At 39.2% G+C, this 25,887-nt stretch overlaps 4 protein-coding genes across 4 annotated transcripts; 2 read left to right on the plus strand and 2 right to left on the minus strand.

Moving 5' to 3' along the window:
* Positions 1-331: 331 nt before the first annotated feature.
* Positions 332-5,558, plus strand: si:cabz01068815.1 (solute carrier family 51 subunit beta). The gene is made up of 6 exons (XM_062419455.1): positions 332-480; positions 2,447-2,488; positions 2,587-2,961; positions 4,312-4,425; positions 4,508-4,598; positions 4,693-5,558. Exons 1-6 carry the CDS (start codon positions 372-374, stop codon positions 5,045-5,047), a joined length of 1,086 nt encoding a protein of 361 aa, XP_062275439.1. The 5' UTR covers positions 332-371; the 3' UTR covers positions 5,048-5,558.
* Positions 5,559-8,197: 2,639 nt separating this feature from the next.
* Positions 8,198-13,018, minus strand: rasl12 (RAS-like, family 12). The gene is made up of 5 exons (XM_062417491.1): positions 12,910-13,018; positions 12,118-12,174; positions 11,939-12,012; positions 11,108-11,298; positions 8,198-9,466 (listed from the first exon to the last, which is right to left on the minus strand). The coding sequence occupies exons 1-5, from the start codon at positions 13,016-13,018 to the stop codon at positions 9,124-9,126; spliced, it is 774 nt and encodes a 257-aa protein (XP_062273475.1). The 3' UTR covers positions 8,198-9,123.
* Positions 13,019-14,904: 1,886 nt separating this feature from the next.
* Positions 14,905-16,413, plus strand: kbtbd13a (kelch repeat and BTB domain containing 13a). Its single transcript, XM_062417329.1, has one exon. The coding sequence runs from the start codon at positions 14,905-14,907 to the stop codon at positions 16,411-16,413; it is 1,509 nt and encodes a 502-aa protein (XP_062273313.1).
* A 1,121-nt stretch (positions 16,414-17,534) lies between these two features.
* ubap1lb (ubiquitin associated protein 1-like b) lies at positions 17,535-24,441 on the minus strand. The gene is made up of 5 exons (XM_062418971.1): positions 24,337-24,441; positions 22,585-23,181; positions 20,726-20,935; positions 17,881-17,982; positions 17,535-17,737 (listed from the first exon to the last, which is right to left on the minus strand). The coding sequence occupies exons 1-5, from the start codon at positions 24,439-24,441 to the stop codon at positions 17,603-17,605; spliced, it is 1,149 nt and encodes a 382-aa protein (XP_062274955.1). The 3' UTR covers positions 17,535-17,602.
* Between the last annotated feature and the right edge of the window lie 1,446 nt (positions 24,442-25,887).

Here is a 25,887-nt window from a genome sequence, read left to right on the forward strand (position 1 = left end):
ATGCCAGGGGGTCACTGAATGGTTTGATGAGTATAAAAATGATGTGATTCATATGCTATGGCCTTTACAGTCAGCAGATCTCAACCAAATTGAACACATTTGGAACTTTTGGGCCAACGTATTAGACAGTTCTCTCCACCACCATCATCAAAACACCAAATGAGAGAATATCTTTTGGAAGAAAGGTGTTCATCTCTCCAGTAGAGTTCACAGAGTGTAGAATCAATGCCAAAGAGCATTGAAGCTGATTTGGTGGCATGTGGTGACCCAACACCTTACTGAGTTACTTTATGTTGGTTTTACCTTGGATCTGTTTATGATGACAGTTTATGCAGACCTGTCAGATTTATAGTTCTGTGTGGAGTAATGAAATGATCTGCAGGCTCCTCCTCCCCATGAACTTTGGAAAGCTTTTTTTTTCTACTTTCTGTCAGCCAAACAGCCAGACTTTCCCTTCACCCTTCTCATCTCAACCAAGAAGTGAGTAGACTTTTACAACTGATATATAGCTGAATAATTATTGATAATATCTGATTATATAGATAGCTCATAATAGAGCATGAGAAAATGAAAATACACACCTCAGCACAGCCATGTAATGATTAAAATAATCTCAGTGTATGTGTAAATAGTCTCATGATGTTTACAGTTAAGCTTTGGCTAATATGGTTGACATATAGTGTAACACTGAACTTTGATTTATTTTGTGTAATTATGGAACTGCATCACAGATTAAATCACAAAATGTGTGTTATGTTTTTTTTTCAAGGTGTTTCAATTTATATTATATAATAAATAATATTGTATGATACATGAGGGTACAGTGCAGTATTTTACAGTATAGTATAATATGGAATGGCATGATATGTGTTTTCATGTGGTCATGGTTTCACATGGTAATAGATTTCTTGATTGAGAAGAAAAAATTTAGCTTAAAAAATTATGATTACTCCTTATTTCCTAACTATTGGAAATCAAATGTAGACCTAGTATAAGCACTACCGATTCCAGAGCGAGTAATGTACAAGTATAACTTGAGAAACGACTTACTCACTTGCCGACACAGGGCAGCTCTTTCACTCATTGATAAAAGGCCAGTAACATTTAGGTTTTTGAGCACATGTATTATACATGCTGATTAATTTGCACGTTTACAAATCTTGTGCATATTTAGAGACTAATGTCCACATTCACAGAAGTTAATGACAATATTGTCCGCACAAACATCATTTTTGTAATTGTAAGTGTAATTTCAACAAATGCTTGTGGAGTATAGTACATTTTAAGATAAGATAAGATAAGATATGATATGATATGATATGATAAGATAAGATAAGATGAGATGTATTTCTATTGATCCCCCTCGGGAGAAATTCTAACACAAGCAGTAGGGGTGTGACGATTTAAAAACAATTTTAGTATATAAATATAAATTAAATAAAGAATCAAAATATCACAAATTATAACATATTGCTAATAAAAAAACACAAATAAAAGTAAATTGCACAAATCCTATTTCATATAAATACACAAGTAGAACAACATACTTGTAAATTGTGTTATAACTTGGTAGTGTGACTCATTTGACTTTTTGCATCATTAGGCTTCCATAGCTGCGCTAGATTCCCTGCTCCTCCTACCTCAGGCTTTCAGTGTAGAGACCTGAGGTCAACCTACCTCTGCTCCTCTCCTCATCTCTTACTGCTGACTGTCAGATCTTCTCAGCAGGTAGAAGCTGATAGTTCACTAACTAGAATTAAGGCAACCACTGCAACAAGGTTAATGATCATGAGCCATAATTTTTTTATGAATATTGCTTTGCGATACAACTTTCACTTCGACGAGAAATATCGTCACATTTTAACTAGCCCCTAATCTCGTCACACCCCTAACAAGCAGTATAATTTTGAAAAAAATAGCAGTGTAGGCCTAAGGGTGAAAGTGATAACAAATAATAATAATAAAATGATTAGATTTTTTAAAAAAGAATTGGTTTAATATTAAATCTACAACTACATGTTAAGGTTCTGTTTAAACTTATTTCCAACAGGCCGTTCTAATAGCTTTACATTTATTTGAAAAAACTTTGAAAATTGTCAACTAGAGCAAATATAATTACTTTTAATTATAATATATGTTATGTGTGTAAGGTTTCAACTGCCACCACACAGGTTGTATTTTGAACTGGGAGGATGGAGTCATGTATCAAATGAAGACCTGTGCATGTGTGGTGCCATCTTACATGAAGAATGATTTTTATGTCCACTGACTCATGGAAACTAGTAAAATTGCGCCATAACTCAAATGATAGTTCATAGTTTATAGGCCGATAAGATGTTTTTACAAATGCGTGAGCACATGTGTTGTTGGGTAATTATATTATATCTTTTAAATGAAAAGACTGACATTCCTGCGAATTGTGATAACAATGTTTAATCTTCTTTAGATATGTCCAATGCTTGGATCGTGTTGTTTCTCCTCCTATCAGGTAAATTAACACTTCATTCACACTCATTTAAAGCTGATTTTTATTTTAATATCAGCAACAAACTGTGAAATTTAACGGAACTATCACCGCACTTGCAGGGGCGAAGGCTTTCCTGATCCACAACACACAGCGCAGCCTGTGCCTGGAGGACACAGAGCCTGCAGGTGATGTTCTGCTGAAGGAGTGCGACCTGGACTCAGAGTCTCAGAAATGGGTCTGGGTAGACCAGAGCATGTTGATGAGTCTTGCAACATCCAGATGTTTGTCAGCCCAGCAGAGAGAACCTATCCAGACCAGGTCCTGTGATGTAGACATTGCAGGGCTCATGTGGGACTGTGACAGGGACAGACTGATCAGCAGGAACACATCAATGATGCTTTCCGTGAAAGGCCGGCGTCTGACTCTTTCCCAAGACAGCAAAAATTCAAAATGGAAATCTCTTGATAAGGGGGACATCTGCCAGGAAAAACTCAGTAAGTCAGTGAGAATGTTTTTTTTTTCTTGTCCAGGTGGAATTGAGGTAGAGAAATGTTCATCAGTATGTAGACACATAACTGGCAAGCAGTGTAAATGAAGAGTGAAAGGAAGTGGTTTACGTTACCTTTAATAGAAAGTGCCATACAAGCCTGTAGTTACATTACATTCCTCAGGTTGACTGAATCAATGCTAATGTTGCGCTGTTTCTGCCAGATGTGCAAAACAGCTGTTTACTAACATGTTTTTCATAGCAATGTGACAATGTTTGACCTAAGTGGCATAAGCAGTCTTGCTAACATTTTTGTGTGGATGAAATCATAGAAGGCTAGTCAACAATAGTGAGGACGATGTAATTAAAACATTTCTAATTGACCAACTTTATATATATTTAAATGATACAGTAGTAGATACTTTAATGTGCTGAATTGACCTGACTCGGTTTTCAACACTGGGTCTTGGGTCTTGGTTTGTCACTAGTGTCAAGACCTATTTGATACAAAGACAGAGACAAATTTGCAGAATTGTTAGTTCAGGGGGTCACTGGATATAAACCTCAGTGATGTTTTTCTTGTTAAAGGTCCCATATTGTAGAAAGGGGAGGAGCAGCCCCTCTGCCTCCTGAATGAAACAGCTTTTCGCTGTCATTTAGGGTCACTCTAGTTTCTCTCCTCTACTCTCTGTGTTTCACCTCTCAACCCCTCCTCACACACACTGAGTGGAGCAGAGGAAACGCTGCACACTTGTTGAATGTCAGGAAGCAAATTGGTCATTGCACAGCCTTCCAAAGGTTGGATAACATTATCCTCAGCAGTGGCCACCACAATTTACCAGTGAGTTTTACCCAGAGCCCTGCTTTGACCTACAGTAGCTACAGCAGGCTACTATGTGTTACCTGTGGTTGGCCTCATTATATGTTACTCAGAAAACAGTGAGCCAATCAGAAGAGAGGAGCACTAGGTAGATTCAAAACAGCCTGTTCTTGGTAGAGCTCCAGAGGGAAGCTTAAGAGAGGAGATGTAAGACTATATTGAGATGGTTTTTGGTACTTAATACCACAAAATGACTTTCTTACATATATCAAGACTTCAAATAAAAACAGCAGAAACATGTCAAATATGGGACCTTCCAAAAGCTTGTTTGATCACACTAACCCTAGACTATGTGTCCAGATGTAAAACTGTTACATTTACATTCATGAACTTTTACAACAAATGATAAATCATTTGACTTGATTGGAATAAAAAGGTTTTGAGACACTGTGCAGAATGAGAACATGATTATGAAAGGTAAGAGTGCTGCTATGTGCTGTAATGCAGAATGTGTGTGTATGTCTGGGCTTCTTGCAGGATCCAGGAGGGCGTCTGTTGAAACAGACGAGTTTGAGGTCGGGGCAGACAAGGCGAAGGTCCTGACTGAAGAAGAGAAAGAGTACCTCCGCTGGTACTATCGCATCGAGGACCGTGAGTACTGATCATACATCTGCTTCTTTACTTATCTATAATCTTCTATATTATAAAAAGTGTTGTCTTCTTCTTGTTACAGCCACTATATGGAAGTTTGTGCTGTTGGGTCTGGCCTTCGTTTGCCTTCTTATTGGTTTTCTGTTGTTGGGAATGGGAGCCATGGCTAGCAAGTATGAACTTAACTAGCAGCACTTGTTCTGATGATGCACACAGTGGGAAAATGAACATACCGTATGTCATCATTGTGTATTTTTCTTTCTTCAGAAACAGAAAAAAGATTGCAAAGTACAAAGCAGCAGCCGCTCTAGCTTGCAAAAGCGAGGTCGAGGAGCTGCGGGTCATTTCACAGCCCAGAGAGGACAGCCCCAGAACGCCCTCCCCAGAGAGGCTGCAGCTAGGAACCAAGGCTTCCCTGTCCAACGGGCAGACGAGCGAGTTGAAAGCAGGGGAAATCATGGTTACATGGAAAGACGGCAACACCTCCTGCCTGTACCCGGATACTGCGGCCGAGGCGGAGCTGTCAGAGGAGGAGAAGGAGGCCGAAGCAGTGGAGGAGAAACAGGAGGATACCTCAACTGTTGAGCTGGAGACTCATGAAGAAGACGAAATCAAGGAGTGAGGAGTTTAGTACAGATTACAGATTACTGCTTTAACAGGTCTGGACAATCTCAACGTGTGACAGCAACCTTTTACCACCAACTGTTCTGTCTGCAGGATGCTAGCACACCAGCTGGAAATGCCATGGACTACTCATACTAAGAAGAGCGACATGAGTATGAACATGTAATATATGTATTGATGGATAAATCTATTGTGTTTTCAGTCATTGCTGTCATTTAAAGCAGCAACAACCCAACATAAAGATAGTATAGAAGAGTATACAACTGGAGATACAGTGTCTCCCTACCTGTAATTAATAAAACACTGTAATAAATCCTGGTCTAAATTGATCATAAGGGTCTAAAGATGAAAAACAATCAATTGTTTTAATGTAGGCAAACATGTCCAAACAGGGAATAAATATTAAAAGGTGTACACATTATGTGGCAACAGTGTTTTTTAACATGGGGAAGGGTAGTTTGTTGCTGTATATTCATCTTTCTGAAAATAAAGTATTTCTAAATGATAAACTGTGTATTTGCATGGCAGAGGTATCTTTTAGGGGATCTTAGCCCCTTCTGGCTCACCGATCATTCCAAAAACTGGCTAACAGCACGTGTTAAGCAAAGAGCAAAGAACAGACAGGTGCAGTATAATCAATTAGCTTTAAATGTGCTACTAGGTGTATGTTTTCACTTTGGACAGAGCCAGGCTATACATGTAGCTATTTCCTCTGCTTATTGTTAGTTCTCATGCAAAGATAGACTAAACCACATCCTGGCTCCAACTCCACATTGAACTCATTAGATTGGTATTGATCTATTAATCTAGCTCAGGTGTGTTCAGACAGAAAGTGAAGTAAATTTTCACCTCATGTCAACAGATGCACTGACTGTGTCTGTGTTTGTGTTCAGCTAAGAACTCACCAGAAACATCTTTCCTCTTCTTTTTTTTTTTTTTACCTCTAGTCTCTCTCCATTTTGATATGTTTCTGCATGTTTAAGAGAGGCCCAGAATATACACACATTTTGTCCTATTTGAAACATGTTGAACTTGTGAGGATGCAAAGACATGTCTGATTTCCTTTCCCTTTCTATCTAATTGCATCGCATGTACATTTCCTAACCAAACCAATTCATCTCTTATCTATAATCAGAGATATGCTTTCAAAACTTTGCCAGTGTCAAAAAAACAAAATGTTTCTCACATTGGAAATAAATATATGAACAAATGCATCTATGCATTTAAAAGAGACTTACTTACATTTCAAGAGATCATTTTAAGCCAAACCATGATCTTTCCCTAAACCTAATCAAGTGGCTTTTGTGCATAAACCAAACCAGATCTTAACCCCAGCGATGTCACATCATAAAACATCATTATTTTTTAACAGGGATTTGTTTTAGAAAGCACTGTTAGAGGCGGCATATCAGAAAACAACAGAATAACCTCCACTGTGACTGGTTTGCTGGGCTCTACATGGGTGGTCAAAATAACATGAACAGCATACAGTTTCAAACAGTTCAATACCACAACAAGCCCCATCTATTACAATAGAGAAGATTCAATCAGAAGATTCATTAAGTCATATGTATTGCAGGGACACTGTAATGTCAAATGCGATGAAAACACATTTATACTGTGTTGAGTTGAATTTCACAACAGGGATGAAGTGATAACACCGATGTTCTCTTGCTTTGAGTTATCACCTGTAGTTACAATCACAGTGTTAATTAGCTTAGTTTCATGAACAGTGAGTGCGATTAGATCCTCCTGTAGGGCAGAGAGTCATAAAAATAGTTAGTACAGAGAGTATTTTGGATCTATTAACCACCTTGTGGCATGAATGAGGATTTATAATGGATTTTTTTTTGTCGTTGACGATACTACCAGTGATGTCAGTGTTTAGCTTCATGTGTGTTCATTATTCTTGTGTGTGGAATATGGTTCCTTCTGTTTGCTACATTTTTGCACTTGATCTCTTATTAAACACATTGTCCTTGGTTATATCACTGTTAATATACTAAGGGAGGACATCTGACTGAAACCTTCATGCATCAACATATATATATAATATATATCACCATTCATAAGCCTGTCACAATAATTATCAACTTATCGTACAATAACGTAATTATTAACATCATCATGTCTATATATGGACTTATCGTATGATACATGGACATGTCCTTGATCAGTTTTTTACCTCCATATTGCTACAGTTCACATTAGCAGCTAAGAGGCTATTCATGTCACATTGACTAAACAAGTAGTGTCCTCCATTCCTCACTGTGGGTCCTGTCCTAAGTGGAGACTGCAGAATTGAGCAGCACGGCTTATATGGAATTAAAGGTAAATAACCCCCCCACACCCACCCACACACACACACACACACACACCTTACATTATCATGCTATTATATTATCATTATATCAGTGGTTTAAAATTATCTTCAAATTACAATAATATCTTTATTGCAATTATTTCTGAGACAAATCATCGTCCAACAAAAGGAGTTATCGTGAGGTTTAGGTTTAGTATTCATGTAGCTATCTCATCTATGTTATGGCCAACACATGTTGAACCTTTCAGCTAATGTTCTCCAGAGTAAATCAACTGGTTTGTTACTGTAAATGCTTCTGCATGCTTCAAACAAACTAGGTTGTCTAATTGTGTCTTAGGGTTTCATAGCTGTTCAGAATGGCCTGGAAAAGCTGACTGCTATAGCCTCAATCTGAGCTACATCCTACTCCTACATTTAGTAAGTGAGTGCTGTCAAAACATGCTGACATACTGTTTTCACATGGAGTAATTTGTCAAATTGGTAGGTTTTAGCATTGGAGCTTGTCACTGATGACTGACAGCACCATTGTCAGCTTAACTGACTTACAGTATGTTACTCCCTGCATAAAACCTTCACTTTATAAATCATGCATATATAGGCCTAGTACTGAACAGAACAAAAATCCTTGAACCGGCAGCATACTAAAGTCTTCTTCAGTCTGTGTTGACTTTTGGTCTGACTCAGAGACGAACGTTTGAAAGCATTAATTATTTTTATTTGGCAAGTTGGAGGAAGCTCAACAGTTTCTTTGTTATCTTTTGTCCTCATTTCTCCGAATCTCTCCACCAGAAGGGACGAGTGCAAAGTAAAATAGATGGAGCCACAATGGTCATAGTTAAATACATTTTCCTTTAATGTCATGATTTTTTGAACAGTGATGTGATCACTTAAGGTAGCGTAAAAAATGAATGAACTACACATGCTGTAGGTAGTGACAGCAGGTCTTTGTACTGACTTGAACAAAGCAATTCGTAACAGCAAAGTGAGTTGTAATTTCCACCTCTGCTTTGACTTTGTCGGCCAAAAAATCAAAAGGATCCACATTTTTTCTGCTTGCCTCACTGTGTATCTTTGCCTTCCGGGTGTTGTGGTGTGCCATTTTCTTCCAGTTTCCCTGACCATGCCACGGATTCCTGCCAGCACTCATCAGTCACTGCCAGTCCTCTTCTGTGGTCTTCTCCCCTGTCAGATCCTTATAGTCTCCGGTCCATCCTCTGTTTTGCCAGTTTCTCTCTTCAACACGATTTTCACAACTCTTAGTTTCATTGACAGCATTCAAGCATTTCCTTCCCCTCTGTTTTCTGACTGTCACACCCCATAGTACTGGGTTGTGACTACTTAGAGGTAAAACTGACATACAGTGTCTGTATGTGGGGGTGTTCGTACAGCAGGAGCCTCCAGAGCAGCTTCAGTACCCGTAGACAGAGTGTAAAAGTCTACTGTGACCATTGCTCCGAAGTCTCCCATAGGTGTTCAGTTGGGTTGAAATATGGTGACGGTGAAGTTAATAGCATATGATTGTCATACTCATCAAACCACTCAGTGAAGCTCTATTTGTGAATGTTTTCCACTCATTTATTTATGTTTTTCTATAATTTGTCATCCATCTGCGTTATTGTGTCCACCTCATATGTAGCTAAACGTACAGTGATCATTGTTTTTCAGTTTTTTCTACTCTCCCACATGATCTCAATAGTCTTTCACAGTGTTATTCTAGTACAGTGTCAGTGGAGAGGATGAAGGGGAGGGGATCAGAAAATCTTGAAGCCTTTGAGGAGGGTGAGTGTGGCGGCCCGCCGTTTGCTCTGGGCCCTAGATGTTTTCACGGTGACCAGCTTGGCTGTGGCGGGGGCTGGCAGCTCCTTGTAACAGGGGGTGGTGAAGGTGGGAGCCGAGGAGAGATTGAGGAGTGCTCTGTCCTCGCTGATGTAGACAGCCGGAACCAGACAGCCACGCTTTCCGTCCCGCCTCGCCCTCCTCACCGCCTCGTAGAAGACATGCTGCACGGAACGGAAGTCCAGACAGGCCGACACCTCGTAGAACAAACAACCGTAACGAGAGGCGAGGGCCTCACCATCAGACTTACTCACCTGCCTGAAAAGAAATACAATTTCACTCAAACATATAATGTATAGTTACAGCTTGAGTCTACAGGTCTAAGCTGAAATATCTCAACAACCATTGGATGGATTGGTAGAGGACATGGATCCCACATGATGAAACTTATTGACTTGAGTGATCCCCTGACTTTTCCTCTAGTGCCACCATTAGATTGACATTTTTGGACATCTTTGTCTCAACAACTATTGGATGGATGGTATGAACTTTGATGAATTGAAGTAACGTTGGTGGTCTCCCAACTTTTCGTCTAATACCATCATCTGATCAAAATGTATCCAATCCTTTTTTGGTTTATGGCCAAATACTTACAATTCCATCAGACTCAGCTGTGCAATGTGTGAAGTGCTAACACGCTAGGGCTAAGATCATAAGCAAGGTTAATATCACCTGTTAAACATTAGCAAGCTTAACTTACGTCACAACCCTTCTTCCAGACTAGAACATTGATAATGGACGATTCTGAAAGGCCCTGGAATACGTCCCATGACAACATTTTTCAGATTCTCACTTTCTAATATCTCTTGCTTGGCAACTACTGTGTGGCTAAAGTGAATCAAAGATCACAGCTATGAAAAATAAACTACAGTAAAGCTTAGTAGTTGTGGTTGTGCAATTAAAACACTTAGAGTTAAGAGAAAAGATTGTGGTTACAGTTAATAAAGAAAAAATAGAACATTATGACATACGGAGCCTCTAAGGGGACTAAAATGTCGAGGCCACGAAAGGAGGACTCATTGTAGAGGCCATTACTACAATGAGTACTCGAAATGCTATTATGTGCGCAGAGAACCAGCACAAGAGACCAGCCTTTCTCCCTAGAGCATTAAGTGCTGTGCACTGGCTGCACTATATTCATTTTTTATATTTTTTCAGGCGAGAAAGTAACCATATCAATTCCCAATCTGTGGTCAGTTTATCAAAATAACACATTTGTAAATCTACCTCGACATTTTCCACATCCCTGCATATACAATAGTAGCATTGCGAATGCTAGATGTAGTAAATGTGGCCTCGATATTTTTTTTCTTGCCTATGTATCCTTGAGGCTCAGAAGCGACAGGACTATTGCATCACAGTCCATTGTGCTACACATCCACCCACCAGCTGACCTTCACATGCGTACATTCTACCTTGCCACATAAAGGTCACATTACTTCCTGTATGGCACTGAATGATGCAGAACTGTCAAATATGGATGGAGGTGCTGGGGATACTGGTGGGGACACTGGGTTACCTTGTCAGTGTTAGCATGCTGATATTATCTAAAAGCACCCCTGGGCCTACACAAGTACAACTTTACTATTTTGATTCACTCTCACCATTCTCTTAGTGTTCAGTAGGCAGTTATACTCAATGAAAAGCCTCTAATACAATATACTACCTGCTCCGCACCATAGGGCAGACAAGGTTAGCAAATAGCAACTATTTGGTGGACATAGTGGGGCATTCAGCAACTAAAGACACAGATCCTGTTCTCAGGAGTTGGTGGATATCAAGATAATCTGGTCAAGGTGGATCATGTTTTTTTTGGGAGAAGTGCATAAACTTCTAATCTGTGCTTTGTAATTATGTTAAATTAAAAAAGTAAAACACACACAAGAGAGAGATGCCAACCTGTATCTGTCCATGTCCAGCTTGTTCCCCAGCAGGATGATGGGAGTTTCTGGCTTGAAGGTTTTTTTGTGAAGGGCGAGTATCTCCAGGTACTGCTGGCAGCCCTCGAAGCTCTCCATGTTATCGATGCTGTAGACTACGAGGAAGCTGCTGGCCCAGGACAGGTAACGCTCACTGTTCACAGGACCCTCCTTCAGACAGACACACATATGAGTTGAAAATAACCCTTAATAGTAATTAAACATGTTTATTGGTATTTTCATCACATTCTCTGGTTTAATGATTGGTAACTGTGACAACATGAATTATAAAACGAAGCAACTTTGTGCAAAGGTCAGTGTTCAAGAACATGAGGCTTTATTCTGCATTTTGAAGCCTTACATGTACTTTATTTGACTGCAGGCAATGAGACATTATTTATTAAAATGTGCTGGTTCTTTTTTGATGGCCTGCCTCACTGTTCTTGAACTTCCGTACATTTAAACTGGATTTTGTCTCTCCTCTGTCTTGATGAAGCCTTCAATGTTTTGTTATACATGCTTTCCACCAGCAGATGGCAGCCCTCACTCACAAATAAGTTTAAGGTTTGGTTACACTTCACATTACTGTGATTAAGGTTAATGTAATGCTTGAATCTGTAAACTCTTGGCTATATTATTTCTTTATTAATGTGTTTTCTTATTTCCTTCAGCTCAGTAAATAAGGTTTTTTCTGTTTTTCATGGAAAAGAAAATATAAAAAGACAATGGACTGAAACCTTTAAGTTCTCTTGCCCCACACTGGCAGGGGGAGTTCTTCACTCAGTTAAAATAAGACATGGTGGGTTCATACCTGGTCACAAGTGTCCATCACTCTCACTATGACTGGCTGCTGGTCCACAATCACTTCTGATGAATAAATATCCTCTAGATGGCAGCAAATACAGGAAGAAACATATCATTGTCATTATTAAAAGTTCATCCCAATGATTTCTGTACCATATGGTTAAAATGAGACAGGAGAAAGCTCACCTAGGTTGGGGTCATATTCACTGATGAAGCGTTTCGTTAGGAATTTAACAACCAGTGCTGCAAGACAAGGAGAGAGAGTTTCTATTGAAAACGTAACACTGTCTGACAGCAGAGTCTCAGGGGACCGGGGGCAGTGAGGGCCATGAGAAAACCACTGCTACATAAACATTCCCATTTGGCATCAGCTTTCCAAAACAACCCTTGAGGAAACTCAGAAAATACAAATATATCTTGGACAGTGTTCATTGAAAATAAAAACGACACAGGGCCGTTGAATTATGCAACGGACACAACAACATCTACTCTAAAAATAACAAAGCAACTGAATAAAGTTGGCAATGAACTGCAGAAGGAAATCTTTGCCATTTAGACTTACAATAATAGTTATAACTGAAATAAAGTCAAAGTCAGTTCAATTAAAGTTACTCAAGAAACTTCACAAAGTTAGACCAAGAGGAAAATATTAGCTGTCCATATTCACATTCTAATAACATTTCAGGTAGTCATTTTCTAATTAATTAGTAATTAAAGTAAATTACAGTTTTGTGACCCATAAACAAAAGTTTGTAAAAGCTTCACCAGTGGAAAATAATGTATCTGCTAACCTCCTGTAGTTAATTTACTGTAGTTTGTTCTGTCAGTTTTGTATGTAAAGACTGAACTATAGTATACAAGATAGCCTATTGAGACTCTTTCTGTCAACCTTAAGTTTGAAGTCTCAAAAAAAAGTCTCAATTTCTTAACATTTCTTTCCATTAAATGTTTAAAGATTTAATTCAGATTAAGTCCAACCTGATTTCCCTGCGCCCATCACCCCGAGCAGCACCAGGTTGCACTCAGCAGGACTCCTCTCAGCAGCTGCAGCAAGGTTAGTCTTCCCTTTTCCAAACATCAAGGACATGATTACCTTCTGCCAAATGGCTTCCGATCCTTATCCCTGACAACGTCTAGCATTCATTGTCTGACGATAATGATAAAGTGGATAAAAATAAAATTCTGTTTAGACAGGATGTGGTCAACCATTTTCTCAGTGTATACATGAGTATGGGAAAAATCTAAATAAAGAAAATGAAAGATTCCTCCAAAGATCAAAGTCGTCCAAAAAGCATAAATTTTCCTGTTAGCGTGCTCTGACCACTGTGTGATTCTGCTCCTCCAAAAACAGTGAGAGGGGGAAAAAAAGTCTGATGCGGAACTGATGCACTGGCCTCTGCATTTTATCCATTTTAGGAAAAAGACTTCAAAACCAAGCTTGTAAAACCTGGACTACAGTGGAAGCAGCAGCTGATTCACTGAGGTGAAATAATGAAGTTATGTAAGATATGTGAGACATTTGTTTGAAGACATTTCCTTACTACAGTCATGAAAGATGTTTTGTTTATATTTTCAATTATGTCCCAACCCCCCTCCATGCAGGGCTGGTCCAAGCTTTTGTGGGGCCCAAGTTAGATGATGCCCCCCTTAGCTTAGAATACCTCCTAAAGCACATAAACGTATACTTGACATATTAGCAACTTATAAACTGTGTAAGGAGTATTGAAATGTATTACTCAATTAAGTTTAGCAATCCCATAGTATAAAAATACTCCTTTACAATTCAAAGTATTGCATTAAAAATCTTCAAGCATTAAAAGTACTCATATGTGAAATAGCCTAGATGAGTACTTTATACTGCGCACAGTATATAGTATACAGTGCACTGTATACAGTGCCTGTAAAAAGTATTCATCCCCAAAAAAAATGTTTTGCTTCAATGTTAAATGTAGCACCACTGACTTCAGACAAACACAATGTTATCTCTATTGTGTATTTGTGTGTAGATGAGATGACAAAATTATCTTGAGTCTTGATCTGAAAAGTAATTAGTAGCTATGACTAACATACAAGTTGTGGAGTAAAAGAGTACACATGGAAATACACAAATAAAATACCTCTAAAGTACAATAATGAATGTACATTGTTGCATTTTATCTTTTTTAATTGCAATTTAAATTTTTAAAAAAAAATTGTAATCTGTAGTGTTCTTTTTTTCCCTCTAGGATCACTTAAAGTCCCCTGTTGGCCATGAATGGCAGCTTATTTCACTATGACAAATGATTTTCTTTTTTTTTTATAAGTTCAATGTTATTGTTAATTTTTCTGCACTTACTTAAACCTGGGACTGGACAGTCTTACAGCCTGTAGAAGACTTTACTAAAGATTGTACATTTACCTTTATATTCCAGCTAATAAGGAAAATATTTTCTGAATGATTTACTCAAGTGAAAGTAGCAGAAACACAATGGAAAAGTACTCTATTAAAAGTATAAGCCATGCATGCCCTGCATTCAAATTCAATGACTGCTGAAATACTGGCATGTACACTATGTGACTCAGGCGAAGAACCTATTGTTATAGTTGGACTGCTCCTGCTGGCCAAGGACAAATCTTCAGCTGCCCCCAAACTGTCAGCCACAAACAAAGAGCAATATGAATCTCCAGCACATTCACTGTAACCTTGCCATCATCCGTCTCCTCTTTCAGTGGGGCAACATTGGTTTCTCCTTTGACTGCATGTCATCATAATGTACTTGAACTGTGTCACACGTTCCCCTGCTATGTATAGAGTCTGTTCTCATGGCAGTGAAAACAAATAGTAAATACCCTGTGAAGCCCCATCTGCTCTGGATAGGAGGCATTCAATCTCATTGGCAAAATGCAGTAAAACACTTCAGATGTGCAGTTAGATTTTGATCAGACTTTGATCAAACCTTTCTTGTTCTGTCTTGCAGCTCAGCTAGGAATGTAATGCAGATCTACAGCAAGGAGGTGATGGAGTCCAGCAGCTGCCCTGATTTAAGCCAGCAGCCAGGACACTGCAAGCCACTAGACAGCCTAAGGGTGAGCGTTCAGGACAGCGTTTTTGCTGTGGATAAAAACATTCTTACTCAGAACTGTGAGTACTTCAGAGCATTGTTCCAGTCAGGAATGAGAGAATGCCAGCAGGAAGAGATCAACTTGCAGTGTGTGGGAGCTCTGGGTTTCCTTGTCATGCTTCGGGTCCTGGATGGGGAGCGACCCATGCTGAACAGCGACCAGATTGTAGAGGCGATTGAGTGTACAGCTTTTCTCCAGGTGCCAGCTCTAACGAAGCACTTGATCAATATTGTCAATTCTGAAAACTGTTTACTCATGTACCATACAGCTGCTACCTATGGCGTGTGGGAACTCTCTCATAATTCAGCCTTATTCATCAGGGATATGTACGCTGACCTGAAGGAAGATGTTCACGCCTTACCTAACAAGCTGTCAGAATACATTGAGTCTCTTACCCCAAGTACCTACATGGCAGTATGTAGCCATTCACCATCCACTGACCTACTGAAGGATTTCCAGAGGACAGTCTGCTATTTGGATGAAGAAAACAAAGAATGGAAGGTCTTGACGCATCTACCTGTGAACACTAGCACCACGATGGCAGGCGTGGCCGTCCTTGACAATAAGCTTTACATCATTGGAGGTGTGCACGATGTGAGCAAGAAGGTAGTAGAAACTGGTTTCTGTTACAACCCTGCAACTAATACATGGTCTACAATCACTGGACCCCAGCAGCTACGCTACAACTTCACTCTCATAGGACATGAGGGCTGCCTCTACACCATAGGAGGTGATTACGACAAGAAAGCTTTGTCATCTGTGGAAAGGTACAGAGTATCTAATGGAAGCTGGAGTTTCGTCTCCCACCTCCCCTGCCCTGCCGCTTCAGTGTCATCTGCTGTAGCCATGGGCAGGATCTTTATTTGTCTCTGGAAAGGAAAGGGGGCAACAAATGTACACGAATATGTGCCTGAAAAGGACCAATGGGTTCTGGTCACCACGCTCATCCGCGAACAGAGTTACGGTCTTTATATGGTGGCCCATAAAGATAATTTGTATGTGATGCGCAATGGACCCTGTGATGATTTCTTACTATGTGTGATGGACTGCTTCAACTTGAGTTCGTGCCAGTGGACAGCCATGTCAGGCCAATACGCCAACAGTAAAGGTTCTCTGTTTACTGCTATGGTCAGAGGAGACTCTGTGTTCACCCTCAGTAGAAAGGTGACCACAGAGTACACAATTGAGGATTACAAATGGAGATGCAAGCGTGAAATGAAAGGTTTTGGCAGGATTGGATCCATTTATACATTTCTGATGAGGCTGCCAAAAGCCACCATCTCCCTCACAGGAAGGTCTCTGGATCTGATTCAGGGCCAAAACCTTGGAGACCTTGTTGACTGTCCAAGATTGTCAATGCGATGTTTTGATAATATTTAAAGACTAGTTAGCTAGCGAGCTAGAGTTAGGTGCTTTTCCTTTAAAGGATCATTCTGATTAATGATAAATTGGATCTTCTTTTGGTAGGTTTGATCATTAATAAAAAGCAGTCTAAAGGTAAGAAACATCAGCAGTCATACAATCAGACAGTTTTTTAGACAAAGAGACATGTAACCCAGAGACATGGAAATTAATTGAGAATCCCTCAGTTCTGACATTTTAGCTGTGTGAACTTTCAGTTTAACCCTAAATAAAGTGGTATAGATAATCTGGATAACGTTTACAACCTGTCTGATCTTCTGACTGATTGTGCTTTCTGCCCCATCTGATGTCTTTATAGGAATGTCACATTGTCACAGTGTCACAGTGTTATCACATAAATGTTGGGCAAAGCTACAAATATAAGACATAAGTTTTAATAAACCAGATTTTTCCTTCAAGTTAACCAAAAGCAAGTCAGTTTCAGGGTTGTTAAACTAAATGAATTACAATATGTTGTATTGATGCTTACCACTACTTTCTCTTTGTGGGAAACAGTCCCTGATGGACACTGCTTCTGTTTTCACAGAAAACAAGCCTTATTTAACAGTTGTTTCCCAGATGAATTCATTCTAGGAAGCGGGGTTAGATAATGCCAAAACACAGGGAAGACAAACTAAATAAATACCAGAAAAAAATAGAATGAAAATTGAAACCTGTAAGGAACATTTGTGTCGTTACAAGATGCTGACGTGTGTAGTTTTAATTCAAGAAGAAACACTGCCATGGTGTAGTTTTGTATAACAGCTTTATTGAATCTGACACAATTAGACATACTTAGATCACTTGAGACTGTTAAACAGCTAATATAAGTTATAACATTAAAAAAGTGTATAATAATAAACACTTTTAGGCAAGTAATGAATAGAATCGTAATAAACAAATAATGGAAAAAAATGTCAATATTAGCACATAATATCCTCCTTTTAATTGTATAATTGCAATTGTATTTGTTGGAAAAGCATTTGCTTTAAGAATATACTTTTCCTTTGTAAAGGCCACCATAAATCCTCAGCTATAATGAAGTGTGTTTAGTATTTTTATCTTAAGTGCCTTATCCACTCGGAATTTCATATTTTCCTACAGTAATAATTATGTAAAATACATCAGGTTGTCATTCAGTTATGTGAGTCTTTGTACTGATCTTCCATTACGCCACACGCATCATTAGTTCCTCCAGGGCCCGATCACGGTGGTTTTCATGGACGAGCAGCACTTCTTTGATGGCATTCTGCTGGAAGCCCATCTCATTGAACTGGCTCAGAAGATGAAGAAACTCCCCCGCCTAAAGAACAAGATATAATTATGTTATTCCGAATTTTTTTACAATTTCTAAATAAATAAAATCATAACTCAAAGTCTTGTTATCTCTAAGGTTGGTCACTATAGGTGTCTGCATTGCTTTTGTGCACCTCCAAAATAATTTACCTTCGTTTCACAGTTCTGAAACATCTCCAGAGCCTCTTCTACCTGAGCCATATCATAACCCAGCTGACACAGATGGTCACATGCTACCACGTACCTCAAGATCTGAAAAAAGACATACAAATATTCATTAATATAGGATGGACTAACACCTTGTGGCAAAAATATGTTTTAAAAAAACCAAGGAAAGCGGTGGTCAAATGAAACATGTTGTTCTCTCTGACCAATCAGTACGCCTGAGGGAAAAAGCGAACCTAATTATAACCCATCCTATTAACACTATTAATACTGGGCTACTAACTGTTTGGTTATAGCTCATGTTATCTCCCTGTTGTTATTATTATATATGCCATGTTTTAAGCTTATTAAAAAGGCTAAACCGGTGTATGTTTTCAGACAGGCTTGTGTCTGTAGGATTATAGCTTTAACATCTTTAGCCTTTCACACTAATCCACCTTATCCAATGTCTACAAATTGCTTGAATTAATTTGTAGTGTGTTGTAAATTTGAATGATGTTCCCCCCATGAGTAGTCAGCCTTTGTCACAAAGCACTTTGAAAGCATATGTATAAGAAAAAGCTACAAATGTATGTACTTAGTCATACAACTGCATGGAGATTAACACTGAAAGTTATGGGGACAGATTGCAATACTGATGTGAAATCAGTTTAGGAGTTAAGGAGAGGCTAAGGTTGCCTTTAAGCCATGTCTCTCTGAGATTAATAAACTATGCTGTGACATCAGTGAAGTGAAATACAATATGTGTGAGAGCAGTGTGACCCGAGAAAACAGTGTACTAGCCAGCGTGAGACATTATAATGCTCATTAAGTAATTCATTCTTCGCTGCTGATAAACTCTTATTAAAGTAATTTGACAGCTGCCAAATCAGCTTTTGTTGCCTATCAAAGAGGGAAATGCAAAAAGAGATACAGTGAAGAATGCAGGGCAGGGGCAAGATCTGAAATCTAAATCCACTCTCTGACAGACTCAACTTTGTAAAACCAGTGAACATGACCAATTAGTAAGATAAAAGCACTGAAATTTAGCTTTGTATCAAATCATAAATAAGATTATGTCCATCTATGTCTCCTATGCTATCCTGCTTACGTATTTTTCTCATGGTAAAAAAAAAAAGTCACTTTCGCAATATGCCCTCTTTCCCATCAACCATGTATTCCGGTATTCCGGTATTCCGGCTTGGAATTTATTACAAGTTAGCATTAGGAGATGTTGTGGGAAAACACATAATACAAAGCAGGCTGTGGAAACTGTGAGGACCTGGGGTCTATTTTTACAGTGGATTAAAGTGGCTTAGTATACAGTATTTCTGTTTCATTGCTAGTTGGCAGATCTTTGCTGCTATTTTTCTACAGTGACAGCACTCTCACTGTTATGTCAGGAGTCTGCAAGTTATTCTGACTCCATTCTCTGTGATTTGAAACACGTACGGAGTGCTGATAAGTTACAGGACTACATGTTGCTATGAGTTTTGTCTGTGTGCCATCACCATATCTGGACCCACTAAAGAAAGATAGCTAATACATCCCAGTCCGACTCCTTTCTACAATGTAGGATGAATACCACTCAGTGTGTGGGAGCTAATGACTCAGTAAAGTTTAAAAAAAAAGTAAAGTTTGGTGGAAATCACTGCTACCACGTTGTCAGTGGAATACACACTTAATGGTCCAGTGGATCCTAGAAGCTGTATTTTTACACTTGTAATGGAATTAAGTTAGCTGTTCCCCCGTTTCCAGTCGAGAGCTAAGCTAGGCTAAGAGGGCTTTGTGACTTAAAATAGCACTGAAAACTGAAAATTATATTTCTTCTTTAATGTGACAATGTTTTCAATGCACATCACACAGAATTATAGCGTACAAAGTTTTTAGTCTAAGTGATACAATAAGTTCATAATGTCCATATTTCTTAGCCTGGCCCATATTGGCCCATCGTTTTGTGTCTAAGTAACTAATGGGGACAACATTTCTGAAATTGGTCCAGTATTGAGCGCTTCAGCTGGCAGCTGCACAATAGGCTACAATGTAATCCTTCTGGTAAATAGAGCCTCATCAATGTACATTCATTAAAAGTACTGGTTTATACCACTGAAAGGCTCAGTTTGTTATTATAAGTGAAAAATTACCATACAGGGAAATAAGACATGTTCTATACTTTTCGCTTGATCTGGTCTGTTTGTTATTGTGTCTGGCCAAGTCTCACTCAAGGAGAAGTCTTGTCCTGAAATCTTGTGGGAGTTTAGTTGTTGTCACAAGCCATGACTTTAAATGTTCTGTAGTCCAACACAACAAACTTCTCCTGGCACTCCTCTCTCCAACTCTATCATGGCTGAATATTAAGTTGATTTTGACAACAATTCAACCCTCATGAGATCTCAGAACAAGACTTCTCCTTGAACAAGACTTGGTGAATCACAATAACAAACAGGCCAGATCACGAAAAGGTAATGAAAAACGCTTTATTTCTCTGTATGGTCTTGTTTATAATGTTGTCAAGCACTTTTTGTAACAATCTGAGCCTGTCAGTTACAAAAATAAGCACTTTTAGTGTAGCGCTATTGCCTGAAGCAATTTTACTCAGTACTGGACCAATTTCCAAAATCACCCATTAATCACTTAGACACAAAGAGATGGGAAAATATGGTCCAGGTTGAAAAAAAACAAAAACCTTTAAAGTTCCAATTCTTTGCTAACAGCTGGAATAGTTCCCACTGTAAAGCTACAGTAAGCGATTAGAGTCTGCCAACATCTGCTCTCAGATTTCTAATGAGCTTGAGTGAAGGGCAGACAGCAAAAAAAAAAAAGCTGTCAGGCTTATGTGTCGCTAACTGACCTGCTCCGGGGTTTGCCGGCCTGTTTTCTGCAGGGCAATAATGGCGGTGCGGAGGGGATAACCCCTGGCAGTGATTGCCCCAAGCAGCTCTCTCTCCTCCGTGCTCAGAGCTGAGAGGAGTTCTGCTGACGAGTCGGTACCAGAAGTGGGCAGACCCAGACGGTGTGAGGTCACATGGAAATTTCTACAGGAATCCGGGCTTAGAGACTTCTATAAAAGAACAGACAATAATGAACAAATATGGCCTGAGTGTGTGTGCATCTTAACAAGAAAGAACAAGGCAGTGGGGGAAGGGAATGAAAGAGCCAGGGGTAGGCATCCAAATGTAATCTGATTTGGAAATGTTATAACCTTAACAGCAAGTTTAAGCATGGGAGCCCTTAAATGCAACTTTGCTGAGAAAGACATTTTCAGAGTACTTTCACTTGCTAATCCTGATGACGCTCTTATAACCTGGTTGGATTCATGGACCAGACTTTACACAGTCTATTTTTAGAGTGCAGATCCCTGAAAACATTTTGGAAATGTGAGCTGAAAAAAAGAAAGATTGGTAAGATTGATTTCCCCTTCCAACTGAAAGTGTTGACAGTCACAAAAGCCGAAGAATCAAAGAACATTTAAAGACAGTGTTATTGAGCCTTCAAGGTTAACAACTTGACACCTTGAATATGAATAAGGTGAAGCTAGTCTTACATTTGCTGTGTTGGCCAGTGAGGGTACTTGATACTATAGTGATCCTTGTCTTTTCCTAGCTTATGTGTGGAAATGTATAGTATGGCTCAGGAGAGGTAATGCCCAGAGCTTTAGACTATATTCATAGTCATCTCCTGGGAAGTGACGACTATGTATACTGCTGACTCCAGAGCATTAGCCTTCCCTGAGCCATCAATTCTCAGTCATGAGGCTTAACACATGGGCTTTCTTGGTTCAAGCATGGTGACATATTATGAATAAGAGATCTGAAAAACATGCTATGGAGCCATCTAGGCAACTCTAGACAGATTGCAATATGTCAGTTTTTTGGTGGTCAAATAATATATGTGTTTATACATATATATATATATATATATATATATATATATATATATATATATATATATATATATATATATTATTATTATTATTATTATTATTATTATTATTATTATTATTATTATTATTATTATTATGATAATAATAATATTTGTTAGTCAAATAAAAATGTGCATACTTATACAGTGCAGTCATCATATTACAACAGTGACATTTTTTTGTGTTGGCTCTGTTCTCCAGCACAATATATTTTGAAATGAAACAATGCCTATGACATTGAAGTACTGGCAGTCAAGATTAAACCTGCATTTATTTATTTTATGGCCACAAGTGGCAATGCAAATATCATATGACATATTTTGGCCATATGAAGTTGATATGGCTAATCTATTAAACAGCTGTCTACTATTCATCTAGCAGACATCAGACAACATTAGTATTTATTTGGAGTAATGTCTGATCACCTGACATATGTAAATCCAATATTCACATTCATTTGAGTTCTGTTCTGAAGCCTCCAATTTGCATTTTGACCATCGCCATCTTGAATTTTTGGAGCCATTTAACTGTGAATGGTTAACTATGATTATGCTAATGCTAATTTTCACTAGTTAAAAACAGGCAAATAATACCATTAAAACAAAATGTACCAGAAACAAATTAACATCCAACACCTCAGATGGTCTTTTGGTAAACCAAACACTGAACAAGACTTTTTTAGGTGACTAAAATGTTACAATTAACTTTCAGACCTCATTTGGCCAGGGCTTGAATGTAATGGGAATTCATTTATATAACAAAGTTTCTTACAGGGTTTTATCCCTTACCATATGTGTTGGCTTCTGCTTGTTGTTGCTGGGGAGCCTGTCAATTGTATAGGATCTGGTGTTAGGGTTTCTGTGTGGTGATGCAGTCTTTGATTGGCTATTTGTTTTGGGATCATTTTTCTTGGACGTCTCCAATCCTGAGAGGGAACACTGGCGCAGGTTCTTCCTGCGCTGGTGTGGCAGGCTACTTAGGCACGCAGGAGGATTCAGGAGGTCAGGGACGAAGGCTTTCTGTGCTTTCCTCTGGCTAGGCTGACCTAATGGAGCAGAGGAGTCTCCACTCAAGCTGGCTACTGCTGGCACAGGTGTCTTGGCTTTCTGTGCAGCACTTTCTCCTTCATCTTCAGAGTCCATGACAAACTTGGTGCGCATGACAGAAGCGTTGAGGCTGTGGGATCTCTGTCGAGGATTGGGCTCCCAGAAGTCAGAGCTGTGGCGGCTGGCCAGGCGGCTCTGCTGGGGGCTTCTGAACATCATCCAGTAGGGTGGGCAGGATGGTGGCACTCCTGATGTAGAGGAGGAGACCTGAGGTTTTTGCTGGTTGGTGAAACCGCTCTGCAGCCCTGTTAGCACCCACTTCTCCTGATTGAATTCATACTGTTACATGGAGAAATAACATGTCAGGTAAATGTACATTATAGTGTCTATCTCCCTCACTAAAGTCCCTAATGAGTCAAAATGTTTATCTTTCTCTTTTTCCCCTCCTCTCTCCATTGAAGTAACACAGTCCATGACATTTTAGGCACATTCTAGCATCATGACGCTCGGGGGGTTAATGTCAATAAGTTTGTTTGTCCATCACTTTAGTCCATGATTAAATATCTTAAGTTATTAACTATGGTGAAGACATTCATGGTCCCCAGAAGATACGCCCTATTTGGTCGTCCCTTGATTTTTACTTTAGCACCACCAGCAAAAAACTTCAACCAACACTACATCATTAAACATACATGAACAAGACTAATAATAAATCAGAAGTCATGCTAGCAGCTGTTTGAGGATGTATTTAGGTACAGCAGTGCTTTGAACTTCTGCTAACTCAGCATGGTAACATGGTCAAAACGACGATGCTGATATGCTGATGTTTAGGTAACCTATAATGAGAACTGTGTTTAGTGTGTTAGCATGCTAGAAAACTAGCACTAAATAAGTATAACCTGACCCCCAGCCCATGGGGTGTAGAAGAAGCTTATGATGCATATATGTGTGTGTGGTAAGTCTGTTGGTACAATGTTCCTCAGCAAAAAGGGGAAAAGGTCTATAGGCCCATTATTCTGTAACCCCAATAGTTCGAAAGAAGTCCAATTGGTTCAAAAAGCCTATTAATCCAGTGGCTCATTATCCCAAACACAAACGCCCAATGTTCTGAAAGCCTATTGCTCTGAAAATACACACTATGGAGTTGTTGGAGTTCAGTGACTGCTGGCTCTGTCTATGGTGCTGAATTGATGGGAAGGGGTGGTTAAGAGCTTATGGTAAAGCTTAGTATGCAATAAATGTAGCACTAAGCAAGCATCTTGCAAAGATATTAAGGGCAAAAAAACTCCAGGGGCAGTGTGTAATGGAGCACTGGGCTTTTGTTTTTAGGATAACATGCGGTTGGACTAATGGGCTTTTGGTCCAATGGGAAGTTAATCAAACTATTGGGGTTTTGGAATAATGGGTTGTCGGACCAAAGGCATGGCACCAACAAAAACTGGATTTTTTTTTTCACATACTGTACACATACAGATACACTAAAAACATACATACCTCTGTCTGTTGCAGGATGGTGAGGTAATCAGGGACAATCATTTTCACGTCGTCTTTGACTTCTTGTGAGGGACCCTGTGGCATTTTCAGAGGGACACCCTCCATATTGCTGAACTCACTGACAGAGAGACAAAGAAAATGTGACATTGGTTTCTTCATCTCTTTTTGAAAACCATTCATTTCTGGATTTGAGGCCTTGTATGAATGCTTTGATGACCGCCTTTGTGTGGTAAATGGGTGTAAATAGATTTGGTAATGATTTCAGATGTAGAAATTGACCTGTGGGGTTAAATGATTACTTAATTGATTCCAATTAAAGGTGGTATGGTCCAGTGGGAGGGGCTTAGTCTTTAAATGGAGGGGTTTTACACTGCCTAGGCAGTCAGAGAAGGGCTGTGGTGCCGTGTAGACCCAATGGTGTTTTTTGGTTAGACTACACCTTTTCCAGTCAGCCTTCCGGCACACTACCCTCACTCTAGGTCGGAGTGTGACACATACCCAACACTAGTATTAAACAATCTATACCGTGAAATACAGACAGATGTATCTGGCAGTGATAGGCTGAATCAACATTCTGTGAACTCGTTTAGCAAGGGCTTGAATGTAACAGATGTTGATTTATATGTAAAAGTCCCACACTGCAGCTTTAGACACAACATCTCAAGAAGAGTAAGTGTTGCCTCAGCTGCACTGTGAAAGAGTTCACGTGAGTAAACAGATAAAGTGAAGAAGCTATTCATTCACATACATCATATTATACTAAGTAAATTAACAGTTTGGTCTATTTACAGTGACAGCTTGGGAGAAACCAACACAAAAAAAGCTGAGACCAGCTTAAATTAGACTTACTTTCCCAGAAATACTCCCCTCTCTTAAACCTCTGCCCTTTCTAGAAAAAGGTGAGGTGTTACACAATGAAGAGAGAATCATGTGTAGGTAAAGGATTAGGGATTAAAACACCATGTTTGCTAAACAACCAGGCAGCATAATGCTTATTTCTCAATCAGGAAGTATTCAAAAGCTCAGACTCATAGTCAGACTTTATATTTACAGTGAAAGGAATTGATTGAGACATTTCTGGACAGTCTCAATCAATGGTCCAATGGCTGCTGTCCATAGCTGACACATAGCAAGCTGTCACGAAACATGTTGCGCTGTATGACCATGAGTGAACCATAAGGCAGACACAGACCGGCTCTGTTAAGTCTCCTCCATCCTCACCGTTCTGTGAAAGCTCATCAGACATTTGCCTCAGTGGCACCAAAACACAACATGATCCCAACAAGCCAGATGGTCCAGGACATACGGGACCAGAGAGACCAGCTGCTCCATAAGCTTATTGTTTTTTCCAGTGACGTGAGAAAACAGAGAATCCAACAGGTAACACGACAAGGTGAAATGTGAGTCAATATAGGTTAGAAATTCCTCTTACAGCACAAGACTTTTAAGATTTAAGAAAACCAACGATTAAGAACACGTGTGTCCTAGCAAATGATAATGGACATCTTTTACTAGACAATGAAAGGTCCACTATTTTTCAATCCTGTCTTA

The sequence above is a fragment of the Scomber scombrus genome, chromosome 1 (assembly GCF_963691925.1).
Source record: "Scomber scombrus chromosome 1, fScoSco1.1, whole genome shotgun sequence".
Lineage (NCBI taxonomy): Eukaryota > Metazoa > Chordata > Actinopteri > Scombriformes > Scombridae > Scomber > Scomber scombrus.